The sequence below is a fragment of the Chroicocephalus ridibundus genome, chromosome 2, assembly GCF_963924245.1.
Source record: "Chroicocephalus ridibundus chromosome 2, bChrRid1.1, whole genome shotgun sequence".
Lineage (NCBI taxonomy): Eukaryota > Metazoa > Chordata > Aves > Charadriiformes > Laridae > Chroicocephalus > Chroicocephalus ridibundus.
In genome coordinates, this window is record NC_086285.1 from 56476129 (window position 1) to 56496361 (window position 20233).

Genomic DNA, 20233 nt, shown 5'->3' on the forward strand with positions numbered 1-20233 from the left:
AAAACTCATAACTGAAGTAAAAAATATACAGGTTTTCTAGTGGTTGGATCTGAAGTGAAAAATATACAGACTTTCTAGTGGTTGGATCTTGCCTCTGCCCGTAGGCCTTACTGAGATATTTTTTTTTCCCCCTTATGTCTTCAGCGTCAACTAAATTCTCAGTGAAAAGTGCTTTTTCAGCCATTTGTTGTATCCTTCTTCACTGGCATTGGAAGCTAAGGACATAGAAGTTAATTAGCACTCTAAATCTGGGCTATCCAGTTCTCCAAGTCAAATACCTGGAGTACTGTCCAGACATGGTTGGTTAAGCTTTTCTAAACATTTGTGTGGAGGATGCCTGGGGTGGGGTGAGGCAGAAACAGTGGACTTCTTCAAGTAAGTTAAGTCTGTGCAGGATGATTATCTTTCATAGACAATTCACCATTATTTAACGGTGTTGGGTGTTGGGCAGTAGAGAAATCTTAGCTAAAAAGAACCTGAACATTAATTTTTTTTTTTTATTCACTGTACGTGCAAGAATAAAATGACAGCTGTGCTCACTTGTGGTTTGGATCTCATACCCTTTTTTTCCTTCTTTTTGGTACAGCCGAATTTGCGGGAGTCCTTGTCCAGCAGTGTGGCCTGACGTTATTAAATTAGCTTATTTCAACACGATGAAACCAAAGAAGCAGTATCGTCGAAAACTGAGAGAAGAGTTTTCTTTGTAAGGATGAAGGATTAGTTTCATCAACTGTAATAGCATTAAGTTTTCCTGGCGACTTTATGAACTTCACTATTTTCTGGAGAACATAGATTAAGCGTAAAGAAAAATGGCTTTAGGTTCTTATCCTTCCCATGATACCCACAGAGCTTGTATTAACCCTTACTTAACAGGAGCTTCAAGAAGAGGGAAGGGGGCCCTAAAATTTCAGCCACCTGTCAGCTTTCACCTAAGGAAACATTTGTTTTCCATGATTGGTACACCTGCTTGTTGTCCCTGTCCAAAAAACAGCTCAGAGTACTTAATTGCTTTTTATTAGGACAACTGGCTACAGCTAACTACGTAGTCTGGTTAACATTACAGTCTTTTGGGTCATAAATTCATTCAACACAGAAGAGTTATCTGAACTGTGTATTGTAAAGTACTACCATTGGACTAGTTTTGAGCAAATATCACATGTGAAAGTTATGGAAAACAGCTGTAAGCTTATTTTAAAGGGCTTGTTCCCCTCCTTCAGGTACTGTGGGTTTCAGAGATATGAGACTTATATCTTTAAAGCAGTAGAATTATTCTCCACAGACCAATCAAAAGTGCAACTCCCTGATGCTAAATTCCAAAGTGTAAAGTAGCAATATAGTCTTGGCTTAAAAAGGTGAAGGTTTTTTTGTAAGAATAATGTTTCAAGCAATTAAACCACACAAAGCAAAGAAAGCTTGGGTTATATGGATGCACAGGTAATAAAACGTGAAGTTTATCTCTGCCTTTTACTACCAAGTTCAAGTTGTGAGGGGGTTTTGTTAGGGTGCAAGTTATCTGAGGACTTAATGATCAGTTACTTTGGAAGGGATGTGTTTATTAAAATTTTGCACGGAAGTGTGTGATTCAAAATAAAAACGTGATGCTTTTCTCTGTTTTGCTCTTTTGTAGCATCCCACCAGCTGCATTAGATTTATTCGATTATATGCTTGCTCTGGATCCCAGCAAGCGCTGCACAGCCGAACAAGCTCTTCAGTGCGAGTTTCTGCGAGATGTGGAACCGTCTAAAATGCCTCCTCCAGAGTAAGTAGTTTCCTTTGGTAATGGTCCTTACCTTTACAAAGTGAGAACACGCACTGATTTCATTAAGCTCATAGTGTTTCAGTTAAAGTAGATGGTGGTAGGACAAATGTTGATACAGTTGTTTAATGGTGATTCTACACTAAAATGGTTGTGCAGCTGAGTGACTCTTACACCATGATAGCAGTGGTTGTGAGGATCTGCGAACTGTTGCATTTATTGTTCCTAGAACTAGTTACTGAGTTAGTACCTTTAAAAAATACTCTTATATACATGTTTCTAATGTTGAAAATCCATCATTTGCCTTTTATCTCTGTTTATCGGTGTTTACTTTTTCCAAGGGTTATGAGATCCTCCATGAATATGAATTGCCTTCTTTGATGGTAGAATGACACTGGGTATAGAATTCAGCAAAGGTACCTGATAGTTAAAGTGAAATACTTTAAATCATTTTCTGTGCCTGATGAGATTCTTGGTTTTACAGGCAGAAGTGAAATCCTTCGTGCAGGGTTTTTCCTGTTGGTTTCTCTGAGAGGAAATGTATTGCAATGTCCAGTAGGGTTTTTGCAGTGACTTAATTGTCATTTTAATCAGTACAAATCATATTGGAACAGGCCACGAGGAAAAAAAACGAAAAGGTATTACAGAATCTGTAGGTTTCGTTCTTCCCACAAGATAGCTGTCAGAACATAGACCATTTAATATTGTTTGGGTAAATTGTACCTTCAAGGCAGCCTGTACTGACTCCTTTTTAATTAGTTACCAACTGGGAGAAATATTTGAGTTTTATCTAAGAATTTTATTAAAACTTTTGAGACTTACCTGTTACATACACACTGTTGTTACTAATGCTCCTGATACATGCAGCTCTGACGTTTCATTGCCTGCATGTGACTACGTATATCCCTGTCTGAGTATCAGAGATCAGCAATCTTAGGCTATTCACTATAACCTCAGAGCCGCTTGTACAGCATGTTGCTTATATGCATGTTAAAGTAAGTGAATGGGAAGAAATCTGTGTTTTTTCAGGGGCTTGGTAGCGCATCCATTCTAGAAGCTGATATATAGAAATTCAAAACAAGCTAGTCATTGATGTCCTTTTAAAAATGAAGAGGAACCACACTCCTCCTGACAGAGCATGCACAGGAGAGTGGTGACTGTTCTCTTGAAAGAACAAAGTTCTGCTTTGGGAAGAAACAGCTCTTCATTCAAAGAAAGTGACAGGACTGATTGCAAGGACTGCAGGACGCTTCTCGCAATGAATTCTTGCTTGCTTCCAGTTGTTTTTGACTAAATACTGGTATGCTGGAGGAGAGAATAAAGGAAGCAGTTGTCATTATTGCCCTTCCAGTGGCTCTTGACATCTGTCACCTTATTTTTTCATGTTCCTGGGTGAGGGAACTGCTCAGACAGTTATAATAATGTGTAATAGGAAGGCAGAAGGCACTATTTTTAATGCCATCTGTGGGGTGGGTCTCTGTTCCTCAGGAAATCAGAATTGGGATGCCTGCAAAGAACAGTAATGGAAGGACAGAACTGGTGGGAGATGACTCCCTCAGGAGACTTTTGCCTCTGCTTTTATCGGTGTTAAAGGACTGGGATATCCCTTGTTCTTCCTAGTATCCTAACTTTGCTAGTGTCAAGTGCTGTTTTCTCCTGCAACTTTTTTTCCTTTTTATCTACTCCCCCCCCTCCCCCCCCGCCCCGCTTTCTTGGTTGTCTATGCTGTACAACTACAAATACTACATAGCCATGTCTGTTACTGTGGACAAATATTTGAATTTATGAGGCAGTAGTACTTTTACAAGCAGACAAAAAGAATTGGTCACGTGAACCCTGAAAAAAACACTTTCAAATGAAAACTCTGTTATCTGTTACTCTGCAAATTCTCTTTTATAGCAAGTGTGCAGCATTGATTTTGAAGTCTTTGATTACACAAATAATTAGGCGTTTCACAAGTATGAATGTGTGAACATTGATTGCCATTTTAAGATACATGTTCCCCTTTTCTGCCAGAGAGACCTGTGCTTCTGAAATAGGCAATCAGTGAAGAGATTTCAGTCAGAAAAAGGAGATCTGAGATTTTGCTGGCTTTAAGTGTTTTCTGATGTAATTCCAAGTTCCAGTAGGTTCCTCTTTCAAAAGTTACATTATGTATAATTTATTTATTTTACCAACATGGTTAAAAAAAAATTAAAAAAATAAATTCTGGGATAAAACTGATTATCTCTAATCATTCTTTGCAGCCTTCCTTTGTGGCAGGATTGCCATGAGCTGTGGAGTAAGAAACGCAGAAGACAGAAGCAGATGGGCATGACTGATGAGTCAACAGCAGCTAAAGTCCCTAGGAAGGATCTGTCTCTAGGCATGGATGAGAGCAGAACCAACACCCCACAAGGCATGCAAACTTCTTCCCAACTCAAAACTCAGGGCAACTCTAGTGTAGCACTTGGTCAGTAATATTTTCGGTTCTTATCATTACCTTCTACTTGGATTGCACCTCTAGAAATTTTAGATGTTATTTTCAGAGTACTGACGTCTCCTGGATTCTTGAGGGAGGAACAGTCTTGTAAGTTAAATCTTTGTTACAAAAGATTTACCTTTGCTTTTGGAAACTAGGTGTTCCTTTCAAGTTTTACTTAATTTTTCAATCTCGTCAGAGCAACTACCTCGCTCTGTATTTTGAGGGGATTATATCTCTTTCTCATCTATAATTCTTCTGTAATCCCACAAGTCAGCTGCTGCTCTAAATTCCTCACAGTCTCCATAGATTTGAGGAGCTTTATTGATAAACTGATCAGAAGGAGATTTTTGAGCAATCGTCATTTCAAATGAAACAGATTCCCTCTGCATGTTACGTTAGTCTTCAGCTTTCCAAGTGGTTGGGGCTGAACCAAGTTGTAAAAAAAAATAAGCACCAAAAAAAAAAAACCAACCCAAAACCTGGTATAACAAGAAGTAGCTACCTCTGTGGATTGCACAGCCATTAATTCTGAAACTTAAGCGGAGTATTTTGCTCAAAGACTAATTTTATGAATATAATATAAAGAGTAAATTGTTTCCTGTGTGGACACCATTTGAGATACTCAGCAGTTCGGTGATAGTTTCCTCATAATAGGTAGAAATATACAGAGTAACAATACCAAATGGTTACCTGATAAGTTTAATTTAGACCATTTTTGATGTGTGAAGTGACCATAAATCCTATGTCACTGATAGCACTAGTTCAGCTGAAGAAAAACAGTAAATGCATTCACATGGCCTGAAAATTCTTTAATGCTAACCATCTTGAACCAACTCTTCATTTAACAGTAGAGAAGAGCTTCAAATGCTCTGTGCAAAGATATATAGAAAATAGTTCTTTTGATCATATTTTACTGCAATTTATTGCCTCTTGCTCCTGTTCATCCTTTTTATTTCACTGTAAGCCATCTGTGAGCTTCTGCCACTCTGTATGTTTAGGCTAAAGTTTTGGCAGCATTTTCAAGCATAACTTTCTGTAGCCCTTAAAATTTTTCCCACTACAAATGAAAACTGTGTAGAAGTTTAAAGAGTTCAAAGGATAGCAGTTATTTTCTTTGTGTTTTTATAACAGGTAGCCCAGTGAGAGACTACTATGTTTATTAGTCATTAATACTAACCATGCAAAATAAATTAAACAAATAGAGAAGGAATCATTAAGACCTATATTGCTGTTTGCCCATATATACATATAAAGATATATCTAAGTAAAAAAGAAGACAATTTAATTTTCAGTGGAGCTTAGACAGTTCAGCATAGAGGTGGTTTCTATATTAAGCAAACACTTCTGGAAGACATAATGCACCTTAGATAATACCATCAATAAGGCACACTAAAGAACTCCATGTACAAATGCAGGCTTTAAAGAAAACTGTTGCATTTGTTTCTGAGCACCCCAAAGGAAGATGTTAAGAACACCTTGGATCAGTTGCTAATGTTTTGATTCATGAATGGAACCCCGGATTATTGCATCTTACAGTTTAACAGGACCTATGTAGAGCTCCATAATTCTGTTCTGGTAAAAACTGCCACATTTCCCAGAATACAGTTTGCTCTTGGAATAGACTTGAAAATAACCAAAGAGTATGCAATAGGTAGATTAGTTTTCCTGTTTGGCATTTTTCTGCTGAATTTTCACTGGGCGAAAGTTTGAGTGTTGATCATACTATTCTCAGATGTTACAACATCTCTACTCCGCTCTGGTGAGACCCCACCTGGAGTACTGTGTCCAGCTCTGGAGTCCTCACCATAAGAAGGACATGGACCTGTTGGAATGAGTCCAGCGAAGAGCCACGAAGATGATCAAAGGGCTGGAGCACCTATGCTATGAGGGCAGGCTGAGAGAGTTGGGGTTGGTCAGCCTGGAGAAGAGAAGGCTCCGAGGAGACCTTATAGCAGCCTTCCAGTACCTAAGGGGGACCTACAGGAAGGATGGGGAGGGACTCTTTATTAAGGACTTTATGATAGGACACAGGGTAACGACCTCAAATTGAAAGAGGGTAGATTGGACATGAGGAAGAAATTCTTTACTGTGAGGGTGGTGAGGCACTGGACCAGGTTGCCCAGGGAAGTTGTGGATGCCCCATCCCTGGAGGTGTTCAAGGCCAGGCTGGATGGGGCTTTGAGCAACCTGGGCTAGTGGGAGGTGTCCCTGCCCATGGCAGGGGGGTTGGAACTAGATGATCTTTAAGGTCCCTTCCAACCTGAACCATTCTGTGATTCTGTGAAAATCAACAGTTAAGTGTGACATCTGAGTCAGAGCCAGCAGTACAAGGCACTAGAAATTAATTTTTTTTCTGTATTGCCAAATAAAAGGTAGCTTTATTTTTTTATTTATTTAAATATATCGAATCATTGAAGTCCCTGGATCCTGCCTGAGTAGGTTCCAAGTGCTTGTATCCTAGTGCAAATCCGCAAGTAGGGTAGTCTTGCAAGGCAAATATTTAATATTTTTGTGTGTGTCACCGTTTTTTCAGGCATGGCTTTGAAACTGCTATGAATTAATATATTGGTGAATTAGAAGAATGCCAGGGATAGAAGAGGACAGAATGTGTTCATGTTGGTCTGGATTAAAAAAAATTCAGGGCTCTGACAGCACAGTCACACACACTCATTTTTTTAATTTTTGAATACTTTCTTCTCTAAGTCATCTGCTCATAGAGCATGTTGAAATCCATGCTGCTTCACTTCTCCTTTCAAAATAAACTACCACAATGGGTGTTTGAAACTAAGAAAATACTTTGATATTCTGCTTCGTTATTCATATTCCCCTGCATCACCATAAACTCCTCTTATTTGTGGCAAACTCCATTTCACTGAAGAAATGGTATATCATCGCAAACTTCCATTTTCCTGCTAGTCAGTGATTGACGACTTGTCCTTCAAACTCAGCACTTACTTTTGCATTTATACCGCGAGCTTCTGGGTCACCAGAGCCTGGTCACTTGAGCAGGTGTTAGAATCCAGATGCTGAATTAGAATGGGCCAGAATATGACTGGAAATGCGTTTTGCAGATGGCCACTTTTTAACAGAGGGATGTGATATGTCAAAGATAGGAAATTTTGCAGGGATTGGAAATCTTACAGCTGCCTAAAGCAGGTGGCCTTAAGCCCCAGCTTAGTTGTATTGTGGAAAATTGAGCTCCAGCTTGATGTTTCTCATCTGCCTAAGTGTGTGTGCACACCCTTTGGAAGTCACTTTCTTTATATCGGATCTTACTATTCCATTTCCTATAGATATTCCCCCAAAGGCAGTTAATATGTAAAAGCATTCCATTTCTGTGTTGTCCAAACCCATGCTTTGCCAGTTGCGTCAGCCATGCTAGATTAGTCTTATTTGAGTTTCTGAAATGTGCCAGTTCTAAATAATACTTAAAAACACCTTTTTTGTCTTTAGCAAAAACAAGCACTGGACAGCAGTTAAACCAGAATGAAGTGGCAATCCTGCTAAACCTGCTACAGTCTAAAACAAGTGTTAGTTTGGCACAGTTTGCCCAAGTGTTGAATATTAAGGTAAACCCAGAGACTCAGCAGCAACTAAATAAAATAAATCTTCCTGCTGGAATTTTGTCAGCAGGTGAAAAACAGTCAGAACAGCAGCAGCAGCCGCCGCCGCCTCCGCCACCACTGCCGGAACAGGAGCCTCTAAAACAGCCGACAGTCACGCAGCCTCCTGTACCACCTGCTCAGCTGAGTCAGCCTAAAGTTGAGACTGATGCTGCCCAGGCAGCCGTGCAGAGTGCATTTGCTGTTCTGTTGTCTCAGTTAATAAAGGCTCAGCAAACAAAACAAAAAGATTTTGTGTTGGAGGAGAAGGAAAACGGATCAGGAAATGAAATGTCGTTACAACTCAGGCAGCCTCCAGAGCCCACCACTCCTGCGTCTGTCAGCCGGGACGACGTGGAATCTCCGGCACCCGGCTACCCACATCTGATCAAGTCATTATATACGTCTGCAGGTACTGAAGGTCTTTATTGCTAACCGGTAGATACCTTGAGCAGTGGAGACATAATAGTTTGGGGATAAAGAGCTAACATGTTAACCATATGAGTCTGTATAGAAGAGATGATCCAATTGATTTTGTCCCATTTTATGTCTGGATTGTAGAATTTGTGTCTTACTGTAACAGGTGCCACGCAGACAGAGCAAAAGATGATCCCCATCCTAAGAGGTGCACAAGGGCTGGTAGTATTTCTGATGAGACAGTTACGTTGAGCTTTATTTGGGGTGCTTGGGGTTTTCTTGGTGGTGTTTGTGGTGGAGAAGACAGTCCTCTCCAGCCACTTCATAGATGGAATTTGCTAATTCCTGACTGTGTGTTTAGGTGAAGCCTGTTTTGGGGAGACGGTATTTTATTTCTGTTTTTAATGCTGACTAGAGCAATTTCTTAGTGTTAAATTCTGTATATGGTTACCCGTAACTAACACACAGGGTTGAAGGTTTCCATTGGTGTATAGTAGTGGTTTCCATAGTCATTGGTGTATAGTAGTAGTCTTCCAAAGTCTCAAAATTTAGAGGTCTGTTGTTGATCTTTTTGGATTGCTATTTCAGTTTATTATATGGTGGTTTATGTATGCCTCTGTGGTTGCTTGCTGCTGTTGAAAGAAATATTCTGAAGTGGTTTGGGGGTGTTTTTTGAGGTTTTTTTGGGTGGTGTTTTTTTGTACGTTTTTTTTTTTTACCTTAAGTTTTGCTGTTCCTTGATAGGGTAGTGTTTTGTGCCTCAAGACTTGTATCCCTATTTGCAAATCTTTTCTGATCCCTCTTTGAATTTTCTAGTGTTTATGTGTTGCTTGAGTTTTGTTTTGCTTTGTTTTTTTTTAAGGACCTTGTACTGTTTTTGTTTAACTGCTTGCCTGGTAATCTTACTTTGAGGGGAAACCTGCATCACCCTCCTGAGGCAAAGGAGCTGTTGCTACCAATATGTTTAACTAATACGTTAATGAGAGTTGAAATAACAAATCTCTGTATTGTTTCAGGGAAGAGTCCTTTCCTTTCTGGTATTGTTATTGTATATTTTTATTCCAAAGCTTTTCTTTTTCATCTGCTTAGGTCAAGAGGATTTGGTTAGGCAGTCCGAGATGAGGCTTCTAAACCGAACACCTGAACAAGAACGCCCTCGGATCTTGCCGCCAGACCAGCGTCCCCCAGAGCCACCGGAGCCTCCACCTCTCACTGATGAAGACCTTGATTATCGGACAGAGAACCAGCATTTGCCTATAACTAACTCTTCAGGAACGGATCCTCACGCAGGAGTGAAGGCAGCTCTTCTGCAGCTCCTTGCTCAGCATCAAGCTCAGGCGACAACGGAGGAGCCAGTACAAACAAGCGTGGATTATCAGGCTAGAGACTCCTACATAACAGGCCCAGACTACAAGGATAACTTTGGATCATCTTCCTTCTCATCTGCCCATTATGGCAGTAGCGATGGAATAGGAAGTGGGTCATCAGGAGCATTAGAAAGGAGGAGCTTCCTTGGAAACTCAGATATTCAGTCTTTGGATAACTACAGTACTGCTTCATCTCACTCTGGTGGTGCCCCTCCTCCGTCGGCCTTTTCAGAATCCTTTCCCAGCTCAGTAACTGGTTACGGAGACATTTACCTCAACACTGGCCCCATGCTATTTAGTGGAGATAAAGACCATAGGTTTGAATACAGCCATGGCCCCATCCCGGTTCTGGGGAGCAGCAGTGACGCTTCTGCAGGACCAGAGAGTACGCACTCTTTGCCCACAAAGATGCACAACTATAGCTACGGAAGTAACTTACAGGAAAATCCCAGTGGCATCGGCCACATGCATGGACAGACTTGGACTTCTCCTGCCCAAGGACCCGGCTATTCCCAAGGATACAGGGGACACATTAGCACATCTGCAGTGAGAGGGCGAGGCAGAGGATTACCATATTGAGTATCTGTTTTTCCTCAGGCACATCATTTTTATCTGGAAAAACTTTTTTTTTTTTCCTAGCTGCAGTTTAAAGCAGCAATTCAACAGACTTGAATAATGTTAATTCAACAGCTTTATTTTTATGTGGAAAAGGGTCTTGCATACAGTAGGAAAAATTAAAAATGCTTAAAGCTCATGCTGTCTGAAAACTAGATAAATTGATTGTACATGTTCACAAACTCTAGTTCTGAATTTTATTTTGTATTTTGGCAGTTTTAAGTGGATGCTAAATTTAGGGACATCAGCTTTTTATGGCACTCTTTCAGACCTTCTGAACTATGCACATTTGTGCTTTTTTTGTAAGTTTGGACCAACTTTTATGTAAAAAAAAATTTTACAACAATCAAAGCAGGGCACTGATTTATTTGGTATTTTTCTTTTTACAGAACTACCTTTAGTCAAAGGTCACTGTCAGTCTTTGCACTGCTTTCAGTGTTATTGTGGAAGGTGTACTTTGTGCTCATTTCAGATAATAAAACACAACCTTTCTCTTGATGCAAAATTTTATAAATATTTGGTCAATGTTATTTTTTTTTCTTTCAAGAAAAAAAAAAATGGATGTTCTGGTAAAATGTTCTCTCCATCTCCCAGGCTTGTTTATATAAAAACTGTTTTACTTGAATGGTAAGTGCCTTAACATGTAAGCTTAAGGTCTGCAAAAATTTGGAAGTACTTTTTAGATCGATGTGAAAATAATACCTAAACCTAGGTAGCTAACAGGAAAATTCAGATAATAATAGGCAAATCAAATAGGTCATAACCTTGTGCTGTTTACTTCAGGTGGGCCAGTTATTTAGAGACCTAATCTTATCTTGATGAAATCATAATTTCCAAATTGAAGTTCATGAGAAAAGATGAAAGTGAGGAGAAGAATGAAGAGTGTAGTTTTTCCTCAGCTCCCTCTCGGAGTTGTAGTAAGTGTTTTAGTTCCTCTGCCAAATAAACTACTTTCATATGTCCTTACCAAGTGATGAAATAGTTTTTTCTCTTAAATGTCAACAGCAGTAATTACTTTTACTTTGTGTGAAAAGCTGACACTGTCTTCTTTTTACCACGAGTACTGCATTATAGGAAGTAACCAAAGGAAAAATGACCAGTATTTAAAGCAACAGCAAAACATTTGACGCTAGTTCTAATTCTCTGTAAACTTGTGATTGTGCCAATTAATCGATTTTATATTTGCTGTTCCACGGAACATTTTAATATTGGAATTGAGTCTCTCTGAAAAACTGATAAAATGACTGTAGTTAAAACTCTTACCAAGAGCCACTCCTCATATTAATTACAGCTTCCAGCATGTTTTGGGGGTTTTGTTTTTTGGTTTTTTTTTTTTTCCTTTGACAACAAGGGGTCTCTCTCCTGCAGAGAGGAGGTATGGTTATATTTTGCATGTACGTAAAAGAATGTTTTAAAGCCCATATTGGAAACAATTTTCCAACTGATTATCCAGTTGACAAATCGGTACCTTATGTAACTGAGTGTTTAATTATTACTTTTTAAAAAGTAAAATTTCTACTTACACTATTACAAACGTAGTCCTGTCAGTGACTTTTTGGATTTTCAGAAGAGAAGCCAAAGTTGTTGGTGTTTTGTTTTGTTTTAGTTGAAAATCCTGGTTCGTATCTGGCTAACTACCGCATTGTAGAGCACGGAGAAAGTCACTTCGCTAACTACGTAGCGTTTGAGGATCTGGCAAATGAGAAATGGGGAGAGAGAGTCGTGCTGCTTACGATGTCCCTGTAAGTCTGGCAGTTGCCTTCGCTAGGCACAGTAGAAAATCCTGCCATCGGAAAATAAAGGTGGCCTGGTCAGAAACAAATACTTATCACCTGAATAGCCTCTGCTTAAGAAAAACAAGCTTTGTGTTTGAATGACAGTGCGTTGGATACTTTTCCTTGAGTAAGGACAGCCCCATAGCGTTTTTCTGCTAGTAAAATTTTAAAGGCAAAATCATTAGGGTCATTTAGATATGGACAGTGTCAGCTAAATCCCGCAGTGATAAACACAGATTGCTTTTTTTCAGAATCAAGCAAAAGGCTTCCAAAGCTCTTAGGCAGTAGCTTTCAACAAAACTGTGCAGTCCACCGTTACCGTCCTGCACTGCAAATGTTACTGCAGGTGGTAGTTGGCTAAAAAAGCAGGTAAGTTCAAATGGAGGGTAGATCTTGGAGGACTAAATGATTTGACTCCCAATACAAAAATGCAAGGAAGACTTTGTGTCTCCTGCTGCTTCCCATTTTGGGGTAAATTTTCAAGTCATTTAGTTCACCTGATTTAATGCAGAGAAGTCAGTCTCCTCTGCGTGTGTGAACAGCAGTGCAGTTTCCTCACGGGCTGGCAGTGCTCTGATGTGGCATCGTTCTGCCAAAATTGATTTCAGTCTTCGGCCGTGAAAAAAAAACCCAGCACAAGTAATCCTGGCTATGAGGAGAGAGAAGGAGATGCAATAGACAGTTGACTTCCAGATAAATCAGAAATAAAACTCGAGCAGTTTTATTTAAAATACAAATCTGTGGCAGATGCACACTGCACAATGACTTTGCCCCAAATTCAGTTTAAGGACTACTAGCCTGTGACTTTGAACACTTTTTTTTGCCTGGGACAACAGTGTTGGGGTAATTTAGAGGGAAAGTTGACATATTTCCATATGTGATAACTCGGAGGAGGTTACCTGGGGGGATCTTCTTGTCTCTCTCGCTGACAGCCTTTCCTCCTGGGCAGGTAGAGGCGGCACATGGGCTGCGTGTGGGTAAGGAGCTCTGCCCTCCCTCTGCAGGGCAGCCCCTGGGCTACGTGGCAGGAGGATTTCTCCCCGTGGCCACGCTCCCCTGGCCCCACGGTTATGTCTGGGCAGGTTAGCAGCCAGGGAACTGGTCGGATCTAAGGACTGTAGGTCCACGTTCATTTGTACCAGACCTTTTGAGTTTGTACCCTCTGTACCTTTCTTTTGAATTAAATCATACGACAAGGTGCTTACGTTAGTTCAGAATTTTACCCTTTTGAGCAAATTTCACTCGGCAAGAGTGAGCCTGTACTAGTTTGGCATTTTACATCATGTGGCTGTTGCATTTTTGATGCAGTAGTAGAGGTTCTGAAAACCGCGTCATTTTTCTGTGGAGCCGTGGCTTATGTTACTTCCCCTCCCTCCCCCCGCCATTCCTTTGGGTTTACGTTTTCTGTGCTGCAATTCCAAAGTGTGCTACAGAGACCTGGACACTACATCAAAAAGTAAGTGTTGTGTGTTTGTATTTCTAAATAAACATAGCAAAATACTGTAATCATGGACTATCAAGTAGCAGCTACTTCATTATTTATATTAAGTGGTCTTTAGCCATACCAAGAGGAAGAAAGTGAGCATGACTGGACTGCTATGACCATGGCTTAAAATGCTTAGACTATTACAATAGTTAAAATCAGCCAAAGGAAAAAGAAACAGCTTTTATCATGGATCGCTCGTTGTTATCTTAAACAGAAGGAGCAGTGTTAGGGAAGAGGTGTAAAAATACATGTATCCTTAAATGTTAATATAATTTTTTTGGAGAAATTAATTTTAAAATGGCAAACGTCTATATTTTCTTATGTTTCCATAAAACATGGTCTATGTTAAATTTTCTCCCTACCCACGATAGTGTAAGGTGCTTTCTAGAAGCAGAGGCGATAGTGCTGTAATGTAAGTTCTTAGGGTTTGGAGTGCTCTTCTCCTCGTGCTTGGTGCAGGAGGCGGTTTCAGTTTTGGTGAAGTTTACACTTGGATGAGTTGAATAGGTAATTGTGCGGTCTGAAGTACTGAAGTAACATAGGATACCTCTTGTCTGCGGGCAAATTAGATCTCAGACCATGAATTCTGTGTCCAAGAGAGAAAAACCTCAGATGTATTTCTTGCGTTCTTTTTGTTAATAAAACACGCAAGTGTTTTACATACAACATTTCTCCAGTCTATTCTGTTACACTGTTTTTTACATGGGGAAATTTTGGCTGTTTCCCTTCTTGGTAGTTTTGGGATGTTCTGTGTACGCAGAAGTGTGTCATGAAATTAAGGAATCGCCAGAAAACCGATTTGAATTCTGTATTTAAAAACGAAATGACCTTGGGTTGACTTAAAATCGAACTAACTTTTGCTTATCAGGGTGAAGAATACTTTATTGCAGGAGTTATTTCAAGACAACCTAATTTAAAATAATCAAATGTTATGCTTCAGCTTGCTTACTCTTTGTTATTTTAAGCCATTTGTATATAAAATGTATTGTGCGGCCTGTAAATAAAATACATGAAAACTTGAAGCCTTTCCTTGTTTTCCCTCTCTGGTTATCAAATGGCGTTTCAAAAGAACATTGGGGTTAAACTGAGATCTGCTTCTTGTTTTTTGTTTTTTTTTAGCATCCAAGTGAATATAATTTCCTGTGTGTTAAAATTCTGCAAGTTATTAAAAAAGAATATTTAAAAAATTTTCAAAGGAAAACCGCAGCAACTGGCGGCGCAAGTGTTTGTGGCTAGAGCGGGGCACCGGCCACTGCAGGAGCCAAGGGGCAGCCTAGCCCTGGGCAACCAAGGCCCCTCTGGTGCTGAGAAGATGCTGCTGTTCCCATCACCTGTTGCCTGAGCTTTTCCGGACAGTGGGCTATGTGTAATGCGACGTTTTCTCTTCCTGCTGTCCAAGCAGAGGTGCAATTAATATTCCCCACCGCTGTCTCTGTAAAGAGGGTGGGGTGTGCGTCAGGAGGAATGGGGAATCAAACCCAAAGGGCCAGGTATTTTCAGTGTCTGGCTACGTGCGCGCGCTGCTGGTGAAGCCCTGTAAATCCAGCGTGGCTTCTGCAGCTGCACTTTGAACGCCTGAGGCATCTCTGCTTTTTTCCTACTGTATCGGCTAAGCCGATGAAAGCGTTTGCATCCTTTCAATAAATGCTATACTTCCATCCAAAAATAAGCCACTTGCTATATCTTCAGTACGTAAACTCCATCTGCTGATGTCACTTCAATGGATTGTCATCGATAAAGTCAGAAGAGGGGCGGTGAAGCGGCAATAGGAAGTCATGGGGGCCAGCAGCAGTTTCGCAGGCGTCCGTTGACATTGGGCTGGCAAAATGCATAGCTGAGGCCAAAGCGTCTTCTCGCTTTGGAGACAATATTTTGGCCGCAGCTACTGTTAAAGCCTGGATTTTCCTTCTGGTGACCAATTTGGGCTGTACTATGTAGGATGTTGACTTGCAGATAGCAGATCAGACAGTCGTGTGAAAGAATTTCTCGTCGTTTACTCTGTTTTTCTCATGAAAGCTGCTATTGTGACTGGTAATGTGACGAAGTTGGCTCTGGTTTATGTTAGAATATGAACCTGCAATGGTTTGAGAACAGTGCTGCGTCCCGTTCGTTCGGCTGCTAGTGCCAGGCGGTCGCCACGCTGTGCAAAAAGGTACCAGTAATAACTCCAGTGGGATCTGCGTGTGAATCAATATCCTCAGCTGCAGACAAAAGAGCATCCAGTGAAAGAGGAGAGACACGAATAACTACAGAACAACAGCCTGTATCGACACAGAGCAAGGACTGTGTCCGTGAAATCGGTGGCAAGAGAGGAAGCGAGCCGCCTCATGTCACAGCCGTGAATTATTGCCTGTTAGCTTTGAAAGAACCATGCGATTTTGCAGAAACTTCTGTTAAATTAGCTGAACCGGGATTAGATTGCTTCTATTTTTAAGGAATGCCTGTAAGCTCTGACAGGCCATGCGGATGAAGGGGATTACAGCCACCAAACTCCCCCGTCACATGGAAGAAAACACAAGTCAGAGCTCTTGGCAGCGACAACAAACAAGGGGCAAGAGATCTTCGTTTGGCAAATGAGGGGAACTGTTTCTTTTCCCAGTCAACTGCATTCGCTTCCATGGAGCTTGAGGGTTTTGCTTTTAAAGCCGCTTGCTCATTACGGCTGCTAATTTGGGGCTCTCTTTTATTGCCCAGGGAGAAAACTCGCAATCAGTGTGATTTAACTCAGGAGAAACCCTGAGTCTGAGCCTACGGTAGTGTTTTCTTTTCCTTTGGGTACAGCAGCCCTTTCTAACAGGCGATACTCGGATGGCTTTTCACCGCATGGCTTCGATTCCGCTCCAGCAATTCCTCTGTGGGTATTTTGGATGGACTATTGATACGGCAAGTTCTCCTAACGCGATGGATGTGCCTTTAATAGGACTTCTTGCAAAGAGGCTTTGTGAAGATTGGGGTTTTTTTCAGTATTAGAAAAATACGGTGTAGAAGAGACATAACTGCGTAGAAAAGGGAACACTCGAGCGTAAGCTTTACGGAAACCAGCCTGGGAGCTTCTGGTACTCTCAAGCAGATCTGACAGCTTTGTCCTGCCCTCAAGGTAACTCGGGGGGGTTAATTGGCTTCTGCGGTTAGTATGTGCAGATGTGTGCCTCCTACACGCTAGGGTACGGTAATAGTTGCTAGAGGATGTAGCTGGAAGCCAGTGTTTAATGTGCAGGTCTAGCGCAGAAAGGTGCCTTTTGTCTTTCCTCCTGCAAGTTCTTTTCAGACCTGTTTTACAAATGCGTAAAATCTGTTAGCAGGTTCTGACGTGGAGGGAAAAAACACTGTTTCTCCTGCCTTTCAAATGTTTTCTGAGGATTTGGGTTTTGCCCAGGTGGCAGCGGTAGGGAAGTACTGATGTCTGCTTGAGGGAGAGCAGCGTTGCACGGCCGCGGGGCTTCTCAGCATCGGTGCCACAAAAGCCAGTGCTGGTTTTCCTCATTGGTCGGTGTCGGAGTCACCGTGAGCAAGGAACAGGCTCTACAGGGAATTGGAGAGAAGCCTGACTTCAGGGATTTTCCCAAGGAGCCAAGGGAGAGATCATCGCTTATGTGTCCAGCAAGGGTGCTTTTACTTTCCTTCTCCTCCATCCTCACCAATTGCAAAAAAGCATCTACAGGAGGGGTTTCAAAGCAGGACCTGGATTTGCTGTTGGGTTGGGGTTTTTTTTTTTTTTTTTTTTCCTTATTGGTGTTGTCCTTCAGGGAGTTTTTGGATGTTAGAAACCACCATGAGACTTCCCCATGTCTGCTGAAGCGCTGAGTGTTTTTCCTGGACTCCATGGCGCACCCTGTCTGCTTTCCTCACTAGCTCTCTCTCGCGTGGGCAAGATGTGGGAGAACCTTCAGGGGCTGGGATGGGATGTTTCCCTCAGCTCTTCTCTCAAAGCTGAACTCCAGTAGCTCATGTTATAACTTCCAACCTCAAAGACTAGTGGCAGGAAAATGCCTCTTACACAGGTCTTATTTTTTTTGTTCAAGGAGGAGACGTGACTTCACGTGCTGCAGACTTCACCGACACGGCCGTCTCCTGGGCTGCTGCTCTATATGAAGAACAATAAAGCCTCAGCCAAAAAAATGCCATCAGTTTCAATAAATCGCCACAATTTGAATCACCGGAATGGCCCAGCCCTGTGATAAGGTCTCCTGCCTCACTACAGCGGCTCATCCAAGACTAATTCCCTTCTGTTTCTCTGAGATACGTGAGTAGCTGTGTTGATACTCCAGAAATACTCCAGGCATTTTTTTCCTAGCTATTGTTTCAAATTCTTTGATGTACCAGGATACGGGGGAGAAAGCATATACAACAGGTTGTAGAGCTGTACGCGAGCTCTCTCCTTTGATCCATTCCCTGACAAAGATCTCATGGAGCGAGACTGGAAGAAGGAAACAACCTCACCGGTACAGCTGGGCAACGTGCGTGCTGGTGGGATCCACTTTTATTTCTAGCTGGGGAATATAAGTTGTACTTAACACTGGAAAGCTCAGTGCCTTTATGGTAAAATGCAAAGGAAGCATCTTCTTCCCACGCTTGTGAAGCCAAAGATCCCCCATGCTTTTACCTGAAAAAGGCCGGAATAATTTACCAGCATTTTTTCTACACGTTTTTCACTGTGACCCACTACAGCCTCTACACAGACAAAGCACCACGTCTGAGACTTCATCCAACAACCACCGCTCGTTATTTATTTTTTTTTTCACCTTTCTTGCTAAACTGAGCCCTAACCTACTTGAAAAGTCTCTCCTCGTAGGGAGAATAAATCTTGTATTTCGATGTGAGAAAATCAGTAGATGAGAATTTGACACAAACTGGAAACGGGGTTCCCCTGGGCAACGAAACATTGTCTTCACGTTTCCGTTATCAGTGCTGCTCCTGCCGCGCTATGGGAAGGGCAAGCCGAGGGTACAGAATCCCCCTCTGCTCCCTGCCATCCCCGGTAACTCCCTCTCTCCAGGCGGTGCCTGCTGCGGGCTGTGACCTAGCACTGCACATTATGGGCCACAGACATGCTGTTAATTCTTTCTAGCAGGTATTTTGGGGGAGATGGACACCCAACCATAAAATGACAAAACCAGCCAGAGCGCAGATGAGCTCCGGGGGAGCTCATCTCCCCCGGTTTGATCCTGCGGCTGCGTGTGGCAGCCCTGCTCTCGGCAGGACCACGCTGCGGCTGCTGCCTCCTCCCTGCCCTTCCGGCTCACGGGGGTTCATGGTGGTGGTTTGCGCTCCGAGGAGGAGGAGGTTGGAGGGGCAGAGGATGGCAAGGACGCAGCGCTCTGCTGCGGCAGGGGGTTGGAAGTGCTCAGAGGCATGGTGGCACTGTGGTGTCCAGCTGCCTTGCAAAGAGGTTGGGTTTGATCCCAGGTTCCTTCGTGGAGTCATAGCATCTGGAGTGTTTGGATGGAAGCCCTGGGCGTGCGTCCACTCATTCCCAGTCAGAAGCATCTTTTGCCTCCTGGAATAATTGAAACAGTGTCACTGGTTCAACGGTGAGATCGTTTTCAGCCACTTGCTGGTCATCCGGAGTGTGTAACCCTGCAGGATCCACGGGAGGGTATCGTTCTTCACCCCCTTTGTAAGAAAGGGATACCTGCCTCTTGTCGGCACAGCTGGTGAACACACCACGACCCTTCTTTTCACATTACCTGGCAGGGGAGGAGTTTTGGAGAAATGCTATTATTTTTCCTATGGGACTCTGGGAGAAAGGGGGGCTTTGTCTGAGGTCACACCAGATGTCTACAGTGAAGTAAGGAGCTGAATATGGGTGTCGTGGTTGTTTTGCCTGGGTTACAGCAGTGAGAACAAAGATTAGCACACAGATGGTCCAAGTTCTGTAATGCTGCACCAATATTTGTCTCTAAATTGTAAGCTCCAAGACAAGGTTAAACTGGAGGTCTTCTGCACTGAAAAACCGGAGGAAGCTCCCAAAATGCTCTTCCAATGATATTGCTATTCTCATGAATTATGTTTAGATTATAGTGTAAAAAACCTAAATATTGTTGTATAGCATCTTTAAAGACAGCATTACTGATGCTACATTTTGTGTGTTGCTTTTATTATTCCTTCTGGAAAAATGGGGTTTGGATGCTTTTACCCCAGTTCCTTCCACCAGGCCAAAGGATGTTGATTGTTTCCAAAATACAAGATAGAGTGGTGTTCCTCAGGGGACGAAACTGGGACCGGTGCTGCTTAACATCTTTGTTGGCGACATGGATGTAGGGATTGAGTGCACCCTCAACAAGTTTGCCGATGACACCAAGCTGTGCGGAGCGGTCGACATGTTGGAGGAAAGGGCTGCCACCCAGAGGGACCTGGACAGGCTTGAGAGGTGGGCCCATGTGAACTTCATGAAGTTCAACAAGGCCAACTGCAAAGTTCTTCACGTGGCTCAGGGCAATCCCAAGCACAAGGACAGGTTGGGTGGAGAATGGGTTGAGAGCAGCCCTGAGGAGAAGAACTTGGGTGTGTTGGTGGATGAGAAGCTCAACATGAGCCAGCAATGCACACCTGCAGCCTAGAAAGCCAACCACATCCCGGGCCGCATCAAAAGAAGCGTGGCCAGCAGGTTGAGGGAGATGATTCTGCTCCTCTATTCCTCTCTGGTGAGACCCCACCTGGAGTGCTGTGTTCAGCTCTGGAGCCCCAACATGGACCTGTTGGAATGGGTCCAGCAGAGGGCCACGAAGATGATCAGGGGGCTGGAACACCT

At 42.3% G+C, this 20233-nt stretch overlaps 1 protein-coding gene across 7 annotated transcripts in view; it reads left to right on the top strand.

Annotated features, from left to right (window-relative positions):
* Positions 1-14504, top strand: part of CDK13 (cyclin dependent kinase 13) — a 50096-nt gene extending 35592 nt beyond the window's left edge. For 2 of the 7 annotated variants that reach the window (XM_063325595.1, XM_063325593.1), the window contains 5 exons: positions 587-703; positions 1628-1759; positions 4003-4208; positions 7674-8234; positions 9329-14504. In XM_063325595.1, coding sequence (XP_063181665.1) covers positions 587-703; positions 1628-1759; positions 4003-4208; positions 7674-8234; positions 9329-10185 — 1873 coding nt within the window. In that variant the 3' untranslated portion in view covers positions 10186-14504. The remainder of the gene's footprint in view (positions 1-586; positions 704-1627; positions 1760-4002; positions 4209-7673; positions 8235-9328) is intronic. The other 5 variants (XM_063325596.1, XM_063325597.1, XM_063325594.1 and 2 more) reach the window with 5 other exon arrangements.
* Positions 14505-20233: the final 5729 nt, after the last annotated feature.